This window comes from Vicugna pacos, chromosome 18 (genome assembly GCF_048564905.1).
Source record: "Vicugna pacos chromosome 18, VicPac4, whole genome shotgun sequence".
NCBI classification, from domain to species: Eukaryota; Metazoa; Chordata; class Mammalia; order Artiodactyla; family Camelidae; genus Vicugna; species Vicugna pacos.
The window spans coordinates 14,355,675-14,373,298 of NC_133004.1; the positions used below are offsets into that span (position 1 = coordinate 14,355,675).

General features: G+C 47.9%; 1 protein-coding gene and 1 long non-coding RNA gene across 3 annotated transcripts in view; one reads left to right on the forward strand and one right to left on the reverse strand.

Moving 5' to 3' along the window:
* EMP2 (epithelial membrane protein 2) overlaps positions 1-16,339 on the forward strand; it is a 35,235-nt gene extending 18,896 nt beyond the window's left edge. Inside the window, exons 1-5 of one of the 2 annotated variants that reach the window (XM_072942220.1) lie at positions 486-598; positions 7,120-7,247; positions 8,217-8,307; positions 11,335-11,481; positions 12,769-16,339. In XM_072942220.1, coding sequence (XP_072798321.1) covers positions 7,170-7,247; positions 8,217-8,307; positions 11,335-11,481; positions 12,769-12,956 — 504 coding nt within the window. In that variant the 5' untranslated portion in view covers positions 486-598; positions 7,120-7,169 and the 3' untranslated portion in view covers positions 12,957-16,339. Of the gene's footprint in view, positions 1-485; positions 599-7,119; positions 7,248-8,216; positions 8,308-11,334; positions 11,482-12,768 lie in introns of those variants that run through there. The other variant, XM_072942219.1, reaches the window with a different exon arrangement.
* On the reverse strand, positions 197-2,870 carry LOC116284138 (uncharacterized). Its single transcript, XR_012061039.1, has 2 exons — positions 2,228-2,870; positions 197-528 (listed from the first exon to the last, which is right to left on the reverse strand). It is a non-coding gene; the product is annotated as an uncharacterized lncRNA (long non-coding RNA).
* Positions 16,340-17,624: the final 1,285 nt, after the last annotated feature.

A 17,624-nucleotide genomic window follows, 5' to 3' on the forward strand; every position in this document is an offset into this window, starting at 1 on the left:
AGAAAAGGGGGTAGTAGGGAAAAGGTCCTGGATTTGGAGTCGGAAAACCAGGGCTTAGAGTCCCAGCTCTGTGAACTTTGGCATATCACGTGAAGCCTTTGTGAGCCTCAGTCTTTCATCTGTAAAATGGGGATAATGATACCTTGCTCTGCCAGCTTCACAGGTTTGACATGAAGATGCAACACAGGACGCTGTGTAAACTGCAGCTCGACCTTTAATCATGAGGAATCTCATTTCATGTGGGAAGACCCCTCTGGGCACCCCTCCCGCCATTCCCAAGGATCTGCTTTATCTCCTGCATGTCTTGAGTATGCTGGCTCCTGTGCCCTGGTCACAGCGAGGAGCAAATTTGCTGATCTTTCCTGAAGAATGTTTGTCTTGCTTATCTTGGGACAGCAGCAGCTGCTGAGGACAGGAGAGGACAGAGTTGGGAGAGAGGGACTGGCTGGAGATGGTACACTGCGGAGGATGAGCCTAATCACGGGCTTGTAGCGTGCATTGCTTTGCATCTGGGGTTCTGCAGAAGTCCTGGAATGATAAGAAATTTGAAAAGAACTGAAGAAATTGGGGAAAAGAAATGGAGCCACAGAGAGAGCGGGTAAGAGGCAATAAGTGTTGCTAGGGAAAAGAAGAGTTTTAAGAAAAAAGCACAATCATAGTAGACTATTTGGCTCTGCAGTGTGCAGCATTTACACGGTCACAGTGTACCGGGCAATTATTGATGTGACTATGACAAGCCTGTATTGGGATGATGGGAGCAGGAAGATGGAGGGTTAGGGTTAGGGTTAGTGTATGAATATTGCTTGGACATATGGAACTACAGTGGAAAAACAGCTGAAAGGGTTAACAGTGATTGCATCCAGGGATCAGGACTGGGGTAGGGCAGAGACTGTGGTTTTCGTCCTATACCTTTTGTTCTATTATCTTCTTTTTCTCTTAATCATCACATGTATTACGTAGATCAAAATATATTTCTATAAGAGACGTTCGGCAGATCATAAGACTTTGATTTCTAGACAGGAACTTGAAAAGCTCATCCAGTACAGTCTCCCGCCTTCAGACAGGTGACCACCCCAACCCAGGTGGCCTTTCAGAATGTCCCGCTCAGCCCCTGAGGAAATCACCAAAGGGAAAACAACGTGGTTTGCACTGCTTGGTGAAAACTGTGCTTGAAAGTGCCAGAGGCCTTGGGGAAATGCTCATTGGCTATTGAAATATTGTCATGCGCCCTCTGCAGGACCTCCCACTGAGGTCAGAAGGGCAGTTGGAGTGGGGGCCAGGAGACCCTCAGTCCTGCTCTTGCTCCTGCTCTGCTGTGGGATCTGAGTGAGTCATGGCCCTTTCTGGCCTCAGTTCCCGCCTCTGGACAATCAGGGCTTTGAGTTTTCCCAGGGCCTCTCCAGTTCTACACTTCTGGAACTGTAAGTGACAGCAAATAGCTTTCCGTGAACTGGGCGCAGCAGGGAACAGAAGCGTATGGATAACAAAGGAGTGAATAAGTAAGATACTTCCAGACAGTGAAAATCCTCTGCAGAAAATAACCCGAGGGAATGGGACGGTCCTGACGGGACAGCCAGTGCTCGGGGCGTGGCTACTAGGGGATCAGGGATGCTTCTTGGAGGAGCGGATGCTTGAGCTGAGACCAGGGCAGTGTGAGAGAGCCAGCTGAGGGTGGAAGGGACAGTGAGTGACCTTCAGGGAGCTCTGCTCCAAGGAACTGAGACCAGGCCCAGCCAGCAGAGCACTGAAGCCCACAAGGACTTCAGGGGGAGGCAAGAGGGATCAGCATTCAGTGTGACATTTTGGGAAGGGAAAATAAACTTCTGTGAATGGCAAAGATACATTTGATGCCACCCTGGGATTGGTGGGCCAACCTTCATCCAACATCTAGCCCAGGGAGCTGTCTGCGCCTCAGTGTCTCCAGAGAGGGTCCACAGAGTCCTGGTGCAGGAGTAAGACATGGGAAGCACCTCTGGGAGGACCCCTGGGGATGGCAGAGGCCAGAATTATACTTCTGGGCGAGCTCAAGGGTGTTATTAACTCAAAACACATGACATCAAGGATTCTCCACTCACCAACCCAGGCCATGCATAACAACTGGTCCAATACTTTACATCCTTTGAAGACCCTCTGAAGGTCAAGGCTGGCGCAGCAATAACAGTGTCTAGTATGCTTTGCAGTATATTAAACTTGACTTGAAAGTTTAAAAGAAGTTAAACATACTTACCCTTTGACCCAGCACCCCTACTTCTAGGAATCTGCCCCTCAGAAATATCAACACAAGCATGCAAAGAAATAAGTGTAAAGATGTTCACTGCAGTGTAGTCTGGAGTAGCAAAAGGTCTGGAAGCTCCCTCAATGGCCATCAGTGGGGAACTAGTAGATGGTGGCATAGCCACCCAGTGGACCACCCTGCAGCCACGGCAAGAATGAGGTCGATTCATGTGCTGGAAAGGAATGATCTCTGAGGGATATTATCAGGTGAGAAAAGCTGGGTTGGAGGCTCAGCTCCACACTCCTGTCCCCCACGAGCCCTGGACTCCTCTCCCCTAACCAAAGGAAGTTTGAGCTCTAGGGGACAGACACACTCACTCCCTAGTCTAAGGAGAGGGTGTGGGGAAGGACAGAGTGCTGGGAGGTAGCCTGCCAAGGGCTGAGCTCTACCAATCCAGAAAGTGGACACTGGATGCCCCCTCCAATCAGGATCGAAGGAGTGAGTGAGGGGCGGAACTTGAGGCCGGAAGTGTTACCCAAGTGCTGCTCCCTCCACGGGGAAACCTGAACAGGGGGAATAAGTGTTCCCACCTAACAAATATTTCCAGAAGGATGTGCAGGAAACTGAGAAGGAAGGGAACTTGAAGAGTGGGTCAGGGATAGTGGTGAAGGGAGACTTCTTTTGATATAGAGATGCAAGGGTAAAGGGTCATTTTTAGTCCCTCTTAAAGTTTCATAGAGTCTCCTCTACTTATGAATAATTTCCTCCAAATTTCCTGCTGAGGTCACTGAGCAGATCCTTATGTCTGCAAGTTCCATTGTTGATTTACCCCGTTTTGTTTTTCACTGGGGATCTGAACTGCAGGCATCATCACAGGAGAGAACCAAGTAGGTGACATTAAATTCCTTATTCCCCAATTTAACTGGGTGCCTAATAGGGTAAACCCATATGTAGCCACCCTTGTGTGCCCCTAGACTTCTAAAAAATTTTTTTGTTGGGGGTGGTAATTAGGTTATTTATTTATTAATGGAGGTACTGGGGATTGAACCCATGACCTTGTGCATACTAGGCATGCACTCTACCACTGAGCTAGACCCTCTCCCCACCCCTAGACTTTTCTCTCACACTAGACTCAAGATCTTACTTGACCTCTTATAAAAACTTACTCTTTTCTCTGCGGGAGCTTATTTCTAATGTCTGGAATTCCAACTGAAATCACTCCCAGGTGTTAAAGCAGTGCCTTCCAGACAGTAGGCATTTGAGAACTACCTTCTGGATTTTTGCTTTGGGGTGAACACTGATGACCCCCTGTCCTTTTATTTACATAGTATTTTTCTTAAAGGCCTCACTTTAAAATTTTAATAAAGTCGTTTTAAGAGGAGATTTTCTATCACTACTATAAATGGTATTACTCCTTCTTAAAAGGAAGAACCTTAAAAATAAATATAATAAAATCTAAACTAGTGCTTTTTCTTTTTGTTTAAAAGAAAATTGCTAAGTGTTTGAGACAGGGTAGCTCCAAACTGGGCCTTTTTCCTTGATGAGCTCAGAAGGATTAGAATGAGACTGTCATACTGTGTGGATTGATGTTATTTGGGGTGGGCTGGGGTAGGTAATTAGGTTTATTTAGTTATTTTTAATGGAGGTACTGGGGATTGACCCCAGGACCTCATGCGTGCTCAGCACACACTCTACCACTGAGCTGTGCTTTCCCCCAACTCGATGTTATTTAATGCCGTATCAGTGCACCATCCAAAATCATGCCCTATCACATGTAAATTTCACACTTTGGAATAGAGTTACAGCCTTTCTTCCTTTTTCTAGAAAGTTTTAACTATCCGTCATTATGTATTTGTGTCGTCTGAGCTGGACACTATGCAAAGCTATTACGCCAGTGCCCTGGCGTTTTCGACACTGCTTGTGATTTTGGCATTCCAGCTGATGTCCAAATAATGTGGCATTCAGTGTGGGGATGCACCTTTTTTTAAGGGTCAGAAACATCTAGTTGGAGGCAGCTTATGATGGCTGCTGAGAATGACGCAGGCCTACACAAAGAGGAATTTGTCCTTTTTAAAAGAATTGGAAGAATCTCTGAGCTGGTTCACTGGGTTCCTCCAAGGGATGCTGCACAGAATTGCAGCTGGGACCATCCAGGCTGAGCTCTGCAGCCACACGGCTCCTGGCTCACTGTTCAGGAGTCCTGGGTCTCAAGGCCTGGCCCCTGTGTGAGCTCCTGAACCTTGGTCAGTCCCAGGAGAAAGTGATGAGTCCCAGAAGTGAGAGCGAGCCTGGCCAGAGAGGAGGGCTGGTGGAGCGAGGGTGGAGGGTTTTGTGCAGTGCAACTCTCTTGTGGGAGAGTTAGTATCAGAAAATGTCTCTTTTAAATGATTCTATTTTAGAAATACTAGTGGATGCTCAAACTTTTGGGGTAACATTTTGATCAGAGATTGGACCTTTACATCAACTCAAAATATCTCCCTACAATGCTACAACATGGATGAACATTGAAAACGTTGTGCTAAATGAAAGAAGCCAGACACAGAAGGACAAATCTTCTGTCCTTCCATTTCTCTGAAGTGTCCAGAATAGGGAAATCCACAGATGGAAAGCAGATTAAATCTGTAATTTGCCAGGGGCTAAGTGGGGGAGGAATGGTGAGTGACTGTTTAATGGGTACAAAGTTTCCTTTCAAGGTGAGGAAATGTTCTGGAGCTAGACAGTGGTGATGGATGTACCACTCTATGAATGTCCTAAATGTCATTCATGGTAAAATTTTAAATTATGTGCATTTTCCGAGTTTGAAAATGCCTCCCCCATAAATTACTTTTTAATTACAAAGGAAAAATGTGCAATGGAGAAATCTGGTGAACCTTAACCCTTTAATCAAAGTTCACATCACCAGGAATGGCCAACCTGACATCCTGTGCCTTCTGGTGGGACACACTGAGAAGGATACATCACATATGCAGTATTCCTGCCAAAAAAGCATACCCTGAATCCACTCATTAGGGAGCATTAAACAAATGGAGAGACAGTCTATAAACTAAATGGACAATATCTTACATAATATCAATGCCATGAAAGGCCAAGAAAGACCAAGGAGCCATTCTAGATTAATGGAGACTAAAGAGACATGACAACAAAATGCTATGCATTATCTTCGATCTGTCTTGGACCAGGAGGAAAAAAAAAAGCTAAGGCTATTACTGAGATTATTAGAGAAATTTGAATATGGACTGTAAGTAAGATACTAGTATTGTATAAAGTGAAATTTTTGTGATCATCAATATTGTAGTTATATAAAGGAATGTCCTTGTTTTTCAGCAATACACACCAAAATATTTAGACAGAAAGTATGGCGTAGGCAACTTACTCTCAAATGATTCAGAGGAAATATGTGTGTGTGTGTGTGTGTGTGTGTGTGTGTTTGGAGGGAGAGAAAGAGACTGTTAAAAATAAAATCAGTCCGCTTAAAACTGGCAACACAATGTCATTATAAATACTGAAAACAAGGTCTGGGTTGGACTCTGTTTTTAAAAGTGCAACTAAAAATTAATTTGTGTTCTACAAAATTTTAGTAATAGTAGCTTGTCACAGATTATTGAAATGAAAGAAGAGTGAATCATATGTTGATTTGGGGTTTGGTAGCATTCACTTGTCCAACTGGATTGGCTCATGTGACATTTTCATTTGACATTTGCCATGTCGTTCGACTAAGGTGATGGTCATTTTTGCAAAAATGTTCAAAGACTTCCTCGTCTTTTAATCCTTTCGATACTCAGATCATTCTTTTGAATGCTTTCTTTCTTTGCTTTCTTCTTCTTCTTCTTTTTTTTTTTTTTACATTATTCAAGTTTATCCACTTTCTCTTTTATTGCTAGCTAGTTCAGCCCAGACAGATCCTCACGTATTAATCCCTCTGGTGCCTTTTGAGCAGTTGTCCGGTGTCACCTTCATCAACTAGTTCTTTTGCAAAATTTCCAATTTCACTTTGTCATCGCTCTCTGTTGTTATATTACTCAGACTGTCCAACTTTAGTAAAAAATTCACCTTAGTAAATCTCAGGGGTTTAACATCCAAAGACTAATATGTTCCAGTCACAGTGTCTGTCCAAAGTGTGAGGCTTCAACATGTCATGGCTGCACCAACCCCGCTACTTCATCAGGGGGAGGGAGCACGGAGAAATCCCACCTGCTCTTCAGCCGGGAAATGCGCCAGCCCGGAAATGGGGAATACTAATGTTGCTTACAGCCCTTTGGTCAGAATTAGTCACAAGGCTCCAACCTAATTGCAAGGGAGGCTGGGAAATACTGTCCTTTCATGACCAAAGAGTGGAAAATCAAACTGCAGCAGTCTGCCACACATTGGTTGCATTTTGTGGTTGGACGTTATTCAGATGCGGTTAGATATTGAGGGATGTTTGAGTAGGGGTTAATTTTATAAATGGTCAGATCATTAGGAAGTATTTTCCTATCTGATCACTTTTGCCTTGTTACGCAGCAGGGACTGTAATGACGAATACTCAGACAGTGAGCCTCCTCTGGTGCTGTGAAATCCCGATGGCACTGCTTGGTGGGCAGAAGATCGGGAACAGAATCTTAACACACACAGAGCTATTCCTTCCTGCCCTGGTGCCCGTGGTGTTCAGCTTTGAAGACTTGCAATTCTTTTCTGAATCAGGGATTTTAATCGGTCCTCACCCCTTCTCCTCTACAAGGAGTATTTGGCATCTGGATGCAACAAAGAACAGCTCCTCGTGCCAGACTTTGTCTTATAAGTCTCTAGGCAAAGGAGAGATGGGAAGAGCTGTTTAAGATGTTCTGAAGCCCCATGAAAATTCACTTATTTTTCATTTTCCTATTGCTTTGTCGCTGACAAATTTGAATTTCTTTCTCCCTCTTTAGCACATCTCTTTCTCTGGGCTTTCAACGCTACTCCACGCCCCACCGTGAAAATGTTGGTGCTTCTGGCTTTCATCATCGTTTTCCACATCACCTCCGCGGCGTTGCTGTTCATTGCCACCATCGACAATGTAAGTTCCCTTTCCTTTTGATCATCCCAGAGCCCCTGGATCCTAGAGTCAATAGAAGCAAGACTGAGAACTTCTCCAAGGTGATTGCAATTTGGGGTCATCCTCCCTTCCAGGGCACACCCATTGCCGGGCCTGAGGACTCTTGGGCTCAGTGTGGGGTTTGAAGCACCCCATGTGTTGGTCTGGATGGGCAGGAACTTTGGGCCTCTCACCCCTGATTCCCCCACAGAGCCTGGCATGATGCCTTGCCTGTAGGATGTCCTTTGAGGATGTGGCTTAAATTCAGCCCTCTTGAGGAAGTTTTCTTAACCTCGGCACTATTGTCATTTTGGGTGGTGAGTCATACAGTGTTCATTATGAGTTAGGAGTTGTGCTTGGTGCTGTCACTGGGCACATAGTGGGAGCTCAGTGAACGTTTGCAGACTGGATGGGGGGTGGAGATTCCAGTCTTTGGGTGAATGGGATGCAGAAGGAAGGCCCTGGGGCAAAAGAGCAACAGAAGCACAGAGAGGAATGAAAGCATTTGGACGGAAGGTAGGAGAGTCTTGTCTGATCTTTCATCCATAACAGGCTTCCCTGCCCCCAGATCTCATCCTTACCTCCCTCCCCTCTGACACCACCCCTGTAGTTCTTGTGTGGCTTACCCTCTTCTGCACTTAGAACCACCAGCTGAGCCGCACCTCCTCACCCATGCCTGGCCCCTGAGGCCAGGGACCTTCCCTTCCCTTTCAGCAGACCAGCAGTGGGGGCGTCACCTGGGAGCCTGTTAGAAATGCAGGCTCTCAGCCCACCCCTCCGAGACCTCTCGAATCAGAATCTGCATTTTTCCTGGACCCCCAGATGATTTGCGTGCATGCGACAGGTTGAGAAGCACGGATCCTGAATTCTCACTGTCTTGTGCCAGATTAGGAATCCCGTGTTTTTATAATTAACAGACGCCTTTCCGTGTGTTTCCATTTCATGTCACAGGCCTGGTGGGTAGGAGAGGAGTTTTTTGTGGATATCTGGAGAGTCTGTGTCAACAACACAAACTGTACAGAAATCGATGACTCCTTTCAAGGTGAGTGTGAAACTGATTGGAAAGCCCTGAGCGAAAAAAGACCCCTTGGGAGAAAGGCTTCCCTGCGGTCTGACTCCTCGCCCCCCTTCCCTCTCCAGCCTGCGCAGAGGGGCCTGGCTGCTGCCCAGGGCGCGCGGAGCAGGGCTGAGGGTCAGCACAAGCTGGGGCCGGGAGGGGCAGAGAGGCCAGAGGCCAGCGGGCACCAACCCTGGCGACGCCCCAGCCTTCTCTTCTCTCTTGGCCAAGCGCTCTCCTTCCTCACCCTTTCTCAGCTTCAGCCCTCATCTAGAATCTTCCCCCTCCTCTTTTGTCCACGCCCTGCCTCTGAGTTGGCTCAGAGACACCTGTGTCTCTTCTCAGCATCTCGGCAGAAGCCCGAGAGCTGGCTCCTTTGTGGGCTGTGTGACCCTAGCTGGGTGAGGTCGCGTGAGCGCTCAGACGCCCAGCATCTTCTGCTGTAAACGCAGGTGAAAGCACCGCCCCTGCCACGGCTGCCTCGGGCACGAGCCGAAGCAGACGGAAGGGCTTCGCAAATACAGAAAATCCCACCTGAAAATGTTCTTAACCCCTCCCCTTCACTGTGGAGCCCACGGTTCGATTTTCTGTTGTAGAACAGATGGAAGAGGCACTTTGGCCTCCAGCACCTTGCTCACTGGCTCCTAAAGTCTCACCAGCCCATCAATGGCAATATCAACGTTCATGATAAAACCAAAAATACCAGTAGAGGGCATTGTTTGCTGAGGGCTTACCGTGAGGCACTGGGCTGAATCCTTTACGTAAGTGATCTCATACATAGCCCGATCCGCCAGGGTCCATTGGCCCTGTTTTAAGATAGGGAAACTGAGGCATGGAGCTGAAACCCACGGTCACAGAGTCAGGAGTAAGCGATGGAGGCAAGATTCCAGCCTAGATGTGACCAGCTCGGAAGCCTGTGTTCTAAACCACCTTATGCCATCCGTGCCGCCACCCGGCTCCGTCTGTCTATCTGCTCTGCTAACCCTTGACCCTGGTCACAGCCATCCTTCCCTGTTGGAGCCCTAACGTTGCCAGGGTGCATGGTCAGCTGAGGGCACTGGCCGTGCTCTGTGGCAATGTTTCCAGGTTTCTGTTGTTTGGGTACCACATCCACTGTGCGCAATTATTACCTCTTATTTTCCACTCATAGAACAGGGGTCGGCAAACTACCAGCCAGATTCAGTCCAATGAGCTATGAATGGCTTTTGCATTTTTAAAGTGTTATAAAACAAACAACCAACCAAAAGAACAAAACAAGACAATGCCATGCACCCTAATGTTCACAGCAGCACTATTTACAGTAGCCAAGACATGGAAGCAACCTAAATGTTCATCGACAGATGGCTGGATAAAGAAGATGTGGTGTGTACGTATACAGTGGAATACTTCTCAGCTGTCTCTTCACCCTCATGACCTAATAACCTCCCAAAGACCCCACCTCCTGATACCACCCCACTGGGGGCTAGGATTTCCACATGTGAGTTTTGAGGAGACACAGACATTCAGTCCACAGCAGCAGCCATGTTTCCCATATTTGCCCTGTCACCTGGGGTGCTTGCTAAAAATACAAACTCCTAGTGCCTGCCCCGGAATGACTGTATCGCAATCTCAAGGGAGGAGGCCTCAGAATGCGTCTTGTTAACAAGCCCCCAGGTGATTCCTGGGGTGGCACCGAGTTGGGAAGCACTTCTCTGTTCTAAGCCAGCACTTCTCTGTTCACGACCTCGGCCCCCACCTTGGACTTCCCTGGAGGACTTGACCTGCCCCACCCGCCTCTTGTCTGATCCCAGAGCCAGAGATTCTGATTTCTTTCACCTCAGGGTAGCCTGCAGGATTTTTATTTTTAATGGAGCTGTAATTTACAAACAAGAAAATACCCACTTCTACAGGACTGAATTCAGAGATTTGACAATTATGTATATACCTGCATAACCACCATCCAAAGCAAGATAGAGAACATCCCCATCACCCCAGGAAGTTCCCTGGGGCCCTTTTATACTTAGTTCCCACCACCCCCTGCCCTGAGCGCAGCCGCTTCCAACTTCTGCCTCTGTGGTTTCCTCTTTCCTGCGCTTGAGCTTCGTGGCGATGGAGTCATGGTGTGTATTTGTAGGTATGCTGGTCTGGCTTCTGTCCTCACCATAGGGAATGGGGAGAGGACAAGATGCTCTCCAGGAGATCCTGATGTGCTGCCAGATGGACCAGGATCCATTGCTCTAAACATTGCATTAAAGTGCTTACAAATCATGCTTATCCCCATTTTACAGGTGAGGAAACTGAGACCCATACTAGTGGCTCCAGTCGACGCACTTGACCCCTTCTCTACACATAGCCTCACCTGTGTCCTTCCCACATGCCATGCCCTCCACCCAGGACCAACTTCTTTCTCCACTGAAACGTCCCTGTGCCGAGCCTCAGACTTTCATGTCCTCCTCGCTAAGGCTAATCTAGGGGGAAAAAAAAAAGACCTCCCTTTCTCTTTTCCTAAATTGCAATCACAAGGCTCACTGCCTTAGACTGAGAGGCCTTTTTGTGTCCACGGAGCACTTTCAGAAGGTCACCCAGCCCCGTGAGCCCCATATCTTCAAGAATCCTTCTGGAGGTCTTTAGAAGGTACAGAGCCCCAGTCCTGACCCAGTCGTCCCATCCCTGCTTCTTGAACCAGGTTGGAACCTGAGGGTTTGTACTTCAAACCTCCCCTACCCCACTGTGCTCCTGACCGTAAGCCAGGCATCTGGGGCAATACCCAGACCAGGAGTCTGCAGAGTGGTGGTTCTTGCTCCCTAGTCCAGATGAGGATGTTCAGGATCATCCGGTCCAGCGCACAAGTGGACACTGGAGGGAGGGGTGTCGGGAAGTCTCCTGACTGCCCCTGTGCTCACACTGTGCAGATGGGAGCCTGGTGCCTTTTCGCCTCCTGTCATCCCCACTCTGGAGCTGTCACTGTGCCCTCCGGAAGCCCGGGTGGTCTGTGGTCCTCAGTCACCCACTCTTGCCCCTCCTTTCCCACAGAATTCTCCACGATACAGGCGGTCCAGGCCACCATGATCCTGTCCACCATCCTCAGCTGCATCGCCTTTCTGATCTTCGTGCTCCAGCTCTTCCGCCTCAAGCAGGGAGAGAGATTTGTTTTAACCTCCATCATCCAGCTCATGGCATGTAAGTAAAACGACGGGCTTCCCAGAACAAACACTTCCTTCCCAGCTGCCCACCAGGAGGAGCCTGGCAGGTGAGGACTTCAAGAGGAGAGGTTGGCTGCTGCACTGTGGTGGGATGTTTAATTCTTCAGTATTTGGATTTAGTTAGAGGGTTGGGGAAGGCGTCCTGAAGACATGAAGCGTGAGCTGGGATCTATGGGGTGAGTAGGAATTGCTATCTAGAACGTGCTCTCTTGATACAGAGGGAAGAGGCATAAGTCCCCCGAGGAAAATCTGGGTACTTAACCTCATCCTATCACAAATGTCTCTGAATATTGGTGATTCAGTCAGGGTGTTTTGGCTACAAGAAAGAGAAAAATCCAATTAACAATGACTTCAGCTGCAAAGACCTTTACTTTTTTAATACAACAAATAGCTTGAAGGTGGAAGGTGCCTTCAAGAGTTGGTTTGGCAGCTCAGCAGCATCATCAGGAACCCCCCACTCTTTTCATCTTTTCATTTTATCATCTTCAGAGTGTCAGTGATGACCTCCTCACAGCCCCAAAAAGGCTGCTGCAGCTCCAGACATTCATCCTGACCTAACAGTTTCTAAAGCAGTAAGCAAGGGAAAGTATAGCAATAAATAAATAAATAAATAAACAAATAAACAAATAAATAAATAAATAAATAAATAAAATTTAAAAATTAAAAAAAAAGTGCTTTCTCCTCCCTCATCTCCCTCTTTTCAGGGAGTAATATTTTTCACTGAAGAATTTTCAGTGCTCAGAACTGAGACACATAGAACCATAAATCATAACAGGTAAACAGGAACAGGATTGCCAACGTGGGATTGGCAAACGATGCCAAATCTGGCCCACTGCCTGTTTTTGTAAATAAAACGTTATTGAAACACAGCTCGGCCCGTCATTTAGGTACCGTCCGTGGCTGCTTTCACGCTCCGACGACAGAGTTGAGTGGTTGTGACAGGGACCATATGTGGCCTGCAAAGCAAACTACTTCCTGTCTAGCTAACCTGTGACCTGGATCCACTGTGACTTACCCTCTGGGCTGGGGAGATGGCTTCACAGACAACTGTGCATTCAGCTAGCAGAATGGCAAACAGAATGACTACAGGGTAGGCAGCAATATTCTGCCCCTAAATACTAGTTGTAACCTCTTCAAGAGACTACAGATCCATACCTTCTAATAATAAGGGCTGAAGCTCGTCCTCAGCTGCAGCCCTAGTCCCCTCAGGTCCCCGGCGCCCACTGGTCTGTGATTTATTTGGACCCTGGCTTTCTTCCAACAGGCCTGTGTGTCATGATTGCAGCTTCCATTTATACAGACCGGCGCGAAGACATTCACAAGAACAACTGGAGACTGTATTCCCAGACCGCGGACGGCACATACGGCTACTCCTACATCCTGGCCTGGGTGGCCTTTGCTTTTACCTTCATCAGCGGCCTCATGTACCTGATACTCAGGAAGCGTAAATAGAGCCCCCAGAGCGGGGTCGCTTTCGCTGCAGTACAGAGTCCACGTGCAGATAACCGTTTTGTATATAATCAATTTTTGTGTGTGTGTGGTTTTTCTAGCAAACATATTGTTTCCTTTAAAAGCCAAAAGAAGACGAGAGTTTTTGCATTCTTGAGATCAGAGACTAGACTTGGCAGGCTGGAAGTCAGAACTCCTGCCCATCCGGAAGCCTTAACGCGACAAAGCCAAAAATCCAGCAATGCTCAAGTGCAAAAATGTTCAGCAGGATGTGTCTTAACTGCGGGGATGTGATGTGATGTGACATGAGGTGGAGAAAACCGGGTCTCGGGGTACAGCTTTCCCTAGCTTTGGGCCATATGGAACCCCCCCCCCCACCTCAGCTTCCCTTCCCAAATCTCTCTGCATTCGCGGTGGAAGGTGGGGTGAGGGGGTCTGGGTGAGGGAGGAAACCTTGGATGTTTAACCGTGTTCCATGTGAGAAGCAGGTATGGCCCCTGGTGTTCTGTCTACATCCAGACCAGAGCCCTGACCCTCCTGTAATGGGCTGGATCCAGAAAGTGCCACCCAAGTTTGCTCATGTCACCTGCTTGCCTTCGAGAAGGTGACCTTTAACCTGGGGGCTAGATTTAGGCTCAGCCTGATCTCAACATGTGATCCCTAGGGCACCTTGTAAAATGCAGGCTACTGGGACCCTTCCCTAGACCTGCAGAATCAGAGAATTCAGGGATGGGGCCTGGGAGCCTGCATTTCTAACAGGCTCCTCGATGATGCCCCAGGTGCCTTGAAATTGAAGACCACGGCCCCAGGGCCAGGTGAGCAGAGCTGCCCTATCGATGTTAAAGATCTGGTGTAGAGATGGGGGGGCAGGCATACCCCCACTGCAGGCCCAAACTTCGGCCTCCACCAGCTCTTCTGCAGCTGCTCACATCTGGACCACCCGAACTCCAGCCCCAGGCCTTGCATCCCAAGAGCCAGACACCCGGGCCGGGGTGGGGGGTGGTTGCAGCCTCCTTCCTACGCTAACTCAGGAGGCTACTCCCTTCTCTTCCTGCCCTGCCTTCTAAGGCTGCCGGGCCTCTACTGACCCCAGTTTCTGGAGCCTCAGAGGGCCATCTGCCATGTGTTCATTCATCCATCAACATAAAGTAGGGAATGCTTGTGCAAGGCACAGGGGAAACCATGTCGAGACACTGTCTCTCCTCGTGGGGCTCATAGTCTCACGGAGGAGACAGATTAAAAACCAATTAGGAAAATGAATTACAAACAGCGATAAAGGCTGCAGAGAACACAACCAGGGATTCAGAAGAGAGGCCCGCGGGGGCGGGAGGGAGCCTGCTCTATGCCTGCCTGTTTTTAAAAGCTCCTGGAGGCATTTAGATCAGCCTGAACGTCACCCCTCTCAGCCCGTGCAGGTGGCTTTGATGGGGCAACGCCATCCGTGTTACACCCAGAGAACACTTCCCTCTGCAGAGGGGCCCAGGGTCCTGACAGCGAACGAAGCCCTGGGAGGGTCCCAGATTGCCGTGGTTCTCAACCTTCAGTGAGCACAAGTGCCACTCGGGGGGTGCCACCTGCCAGGGTCTGAGTGAGCCAGTGCTGCCGGCAATTCCGAGACCGTACAGAGAAGCAGGGCTCTAGGGAGTTGTCCTCAGCCCTGTGAGGTGAGCAGCAGTGCAGGGACCCCGGGAGGTGCCTACGGAAGAAGTTCTTTGCACCTCACTTTTTCCTCCTGTGTCGTGAGCCTGAGGCTGGGAGGTGTGGCTGGGACCTATGTGCACACGTCAGCACTGGTGCCATGTAAGTGACAATTAGCTGAGTAGAGTGATGATTTGCCATGAGTCCAGGTCCAGTGGAACTGGGGAAATACCTAGTTTGAGTTGTTCTAGGGCCACTGTAGACACGGCTTTAGTGCAGGATTGAGTTTTCCCTTCATCTACCCATACACTCATTCATTCATTTTCAGCAGCATAGTAAATGCTTACTGTGTTGCAAGGCTCTGAAAACACGGGGTGAGCAAATCCAGACATCCTGCCTGAGACAGGAGCCCCTCCCCACAGAGAGGCCACCAGCACAGGGTCATGGGGCCAGAGGCAGGACAGGTGGCCACCTCCTGCCTGGATGGAAAACTGTCATTAGGCATGTTTTGAGTAGAAGCATGGGTCACACCCCTGAGGTGGGCAGGATGCTACATAAGCCTAGTGGAGGTAGGTGGGTCTAAGTGCCTCAGCTTTCTACTCAGGTGGCTTTTCTATAGTTCCCTGGTAGCCACGATAGAAGCAAACAAAAACCCTTAGAACCAGTAATCTGGAAAGCCTTATTCCCAAGCAATGCTTGAATTTCCATCCTCCAAAAACTTCAGGAGTGAGTGTTTGAAATGACCCCATGGACTCTCCTGGCTGGTCTCCGCTGCTGTTTAGCATTCAGTGCACACATCCATCTGTGATGCCAAGGTTTTGTGAAACAGGAGAGCTGCCTTCCCCTGCTCCCCGTGGTGTAACGTGCCCTGGGGAGGTGGGGAAGAGGTGATGGCACAAGGAAGAAAATACCCTACTTCCTCACCCATCGGTGGATTCAGCCCTCACTTGGTGCTTATGATCAGTTATTCAAGAACAATAACAACAGCGAAGAAAATGAGCTGAGACATCCAAGACGCAAATATTAGGACCAAATATGTTACTGGTAACAACGGCATTTGAGGGAACTGTAGTTTGCGTATGTTAGGACATTTTTACAAAGTACTGTAATTCTTTCGTTGAGGGGCTAATGGATGGAGACAGGCTAACTCCTTTTGTTATTTGCATTAAAATTACTCTGGGTCTCTGTTCAAATGAGTTTGGAGAACTCCTTGATTTGTTGCTCTGCGTGAATGTGTATACTCATACCTGAATGCAGGAATACTGGAGACATCCCCCGCCCCACCCGCCCTGCACTCTCTGCCTTGGGTTATGTGCGTGTGCGCATCCCTGATCAACAGGCTGAGGCCCTAGGATGCTCTGCGTTAACTGATGATGAAGAAATCCAGACTGCCCCCATGCCCCGCCCCGTCCTGCCAAGCCCCTGTGTAAGCACACTAAATATGGCAGCTTAAGTAGAAGCTGTAGCATCATTTAAAACCCGCCTGGATGGGAATTACTAAACTTGCTAATAGTTGAGAAAGTTTACTTACAATGCAGCAGGTTGGATAGTTTTGTATATTGGCGGGGCAGAGGTGATGGGGAGATGCTAGGAAAAGGCTTAGAGGTTAAGTTTGAATCTTGGTTTGGGGACAAATGTGACTTTAGGGTAATTAGAGACTTTCTACTTCATGTGCCTTTAAAGTAGTCCATTTTTCTATGTTTTGTATAATCTGAAACTGTACATGAAAAATAAAGTTTAAAACCAAATTGCCCGGAGCAACAGACTCTAATGTTCCCACCTGTGCCAATGTCCATGGTGAGACGCTGCCGTGCGGAGTGGCAGGGGGTCATTTGATTTCTCCTCGAGACGACAGTGTGTGGATTTTACAGTGAGCCATGGACCATTGGTCATAGGATGAGTCCCTCTCCCTCTGCTGCTTTAATGGGTCAGCTTCCTGGACGAATAACCTGCCGTGACACACAACCCCATGCCTCGAAGCGCCCCCCTGCTCGGTTAACGGTCTGCTACCACCATCTTAAAAATTGTAATGATATTTGGACAAACAGTCCCACATTTTCATTTTGCGATGGTCTTTGCAAGTTATGTAGCTTAGTCTTGTTCTTCAGTTTGTCTTCAATAAAGGCTTCTGCTTTAAAGGGCTGGGTGATGATGAAAATAAGACTATCATGGTAGCACACACACCTTAAAAAAAAAAAAGAAACATTAAATCAGAGAGAGTGCACAGGCTTTACATTTTACCTAAGGGATGTCAAAAGTCGCAGCAGCTCTCGGGAGCCCACACATCCTGGTCTCCACACAGAGGTTGCAAACAAAACCTGCAGGGGCTGCTGTCCCGATTCCTTGTGTTTCTAGGTTTTTGGTTTTTGTCCACGTGGCAGGTGGCTGGTTGTCACCCCAGAGCACTGCATTGTGTATCTCTTCCAATCAAGATATTAGCCTAATATTTGTGGCCTAATGTGTGGTTTATCCCGGAGAATGTTCCATGTGCACTTGAGAAGAACGTATATTCTGCTGCTGCGGGGTGCAACATTCTGTGTATGTCTGTCAGGTCCATTTGGTCTAAAGTGTAGTTCAAATCCAGCGTTTCCTTACTGATTTCCTTTATTTTTAAAATTCTTTATTATTATTGTTTTAATGGAAGTCCTGGGGATTGAACCCAGGACCTCATGCATGCTAAGCACACGCTCCATCCCTGAGCTATACCCTCACCCCCCCACCCCCCTGCCTTACTGATTTTCTGTCTAGATGATCTATCCATTGTTGGGAGTAGGGGATGCAAGTCTCCTACTATTACTGTATCGCTGTCTATTCCCCCCTTCACATCTATTAATATTGGCTTTATTTAGGTGCTCTGACGTTAGATGCATGAATATTTATAATGATAAAGGGGTCAGTTCATCACAAGGATTTTGTAAGTATTTATTCACCAAATATTTCTGTACACATTATAGCATAAGCATTGCACTGGGTGTCAGGTGCATCATGATAAACTTAGTCCCTGCGCTGGTCTAGACTATTTTAAGCCAAATT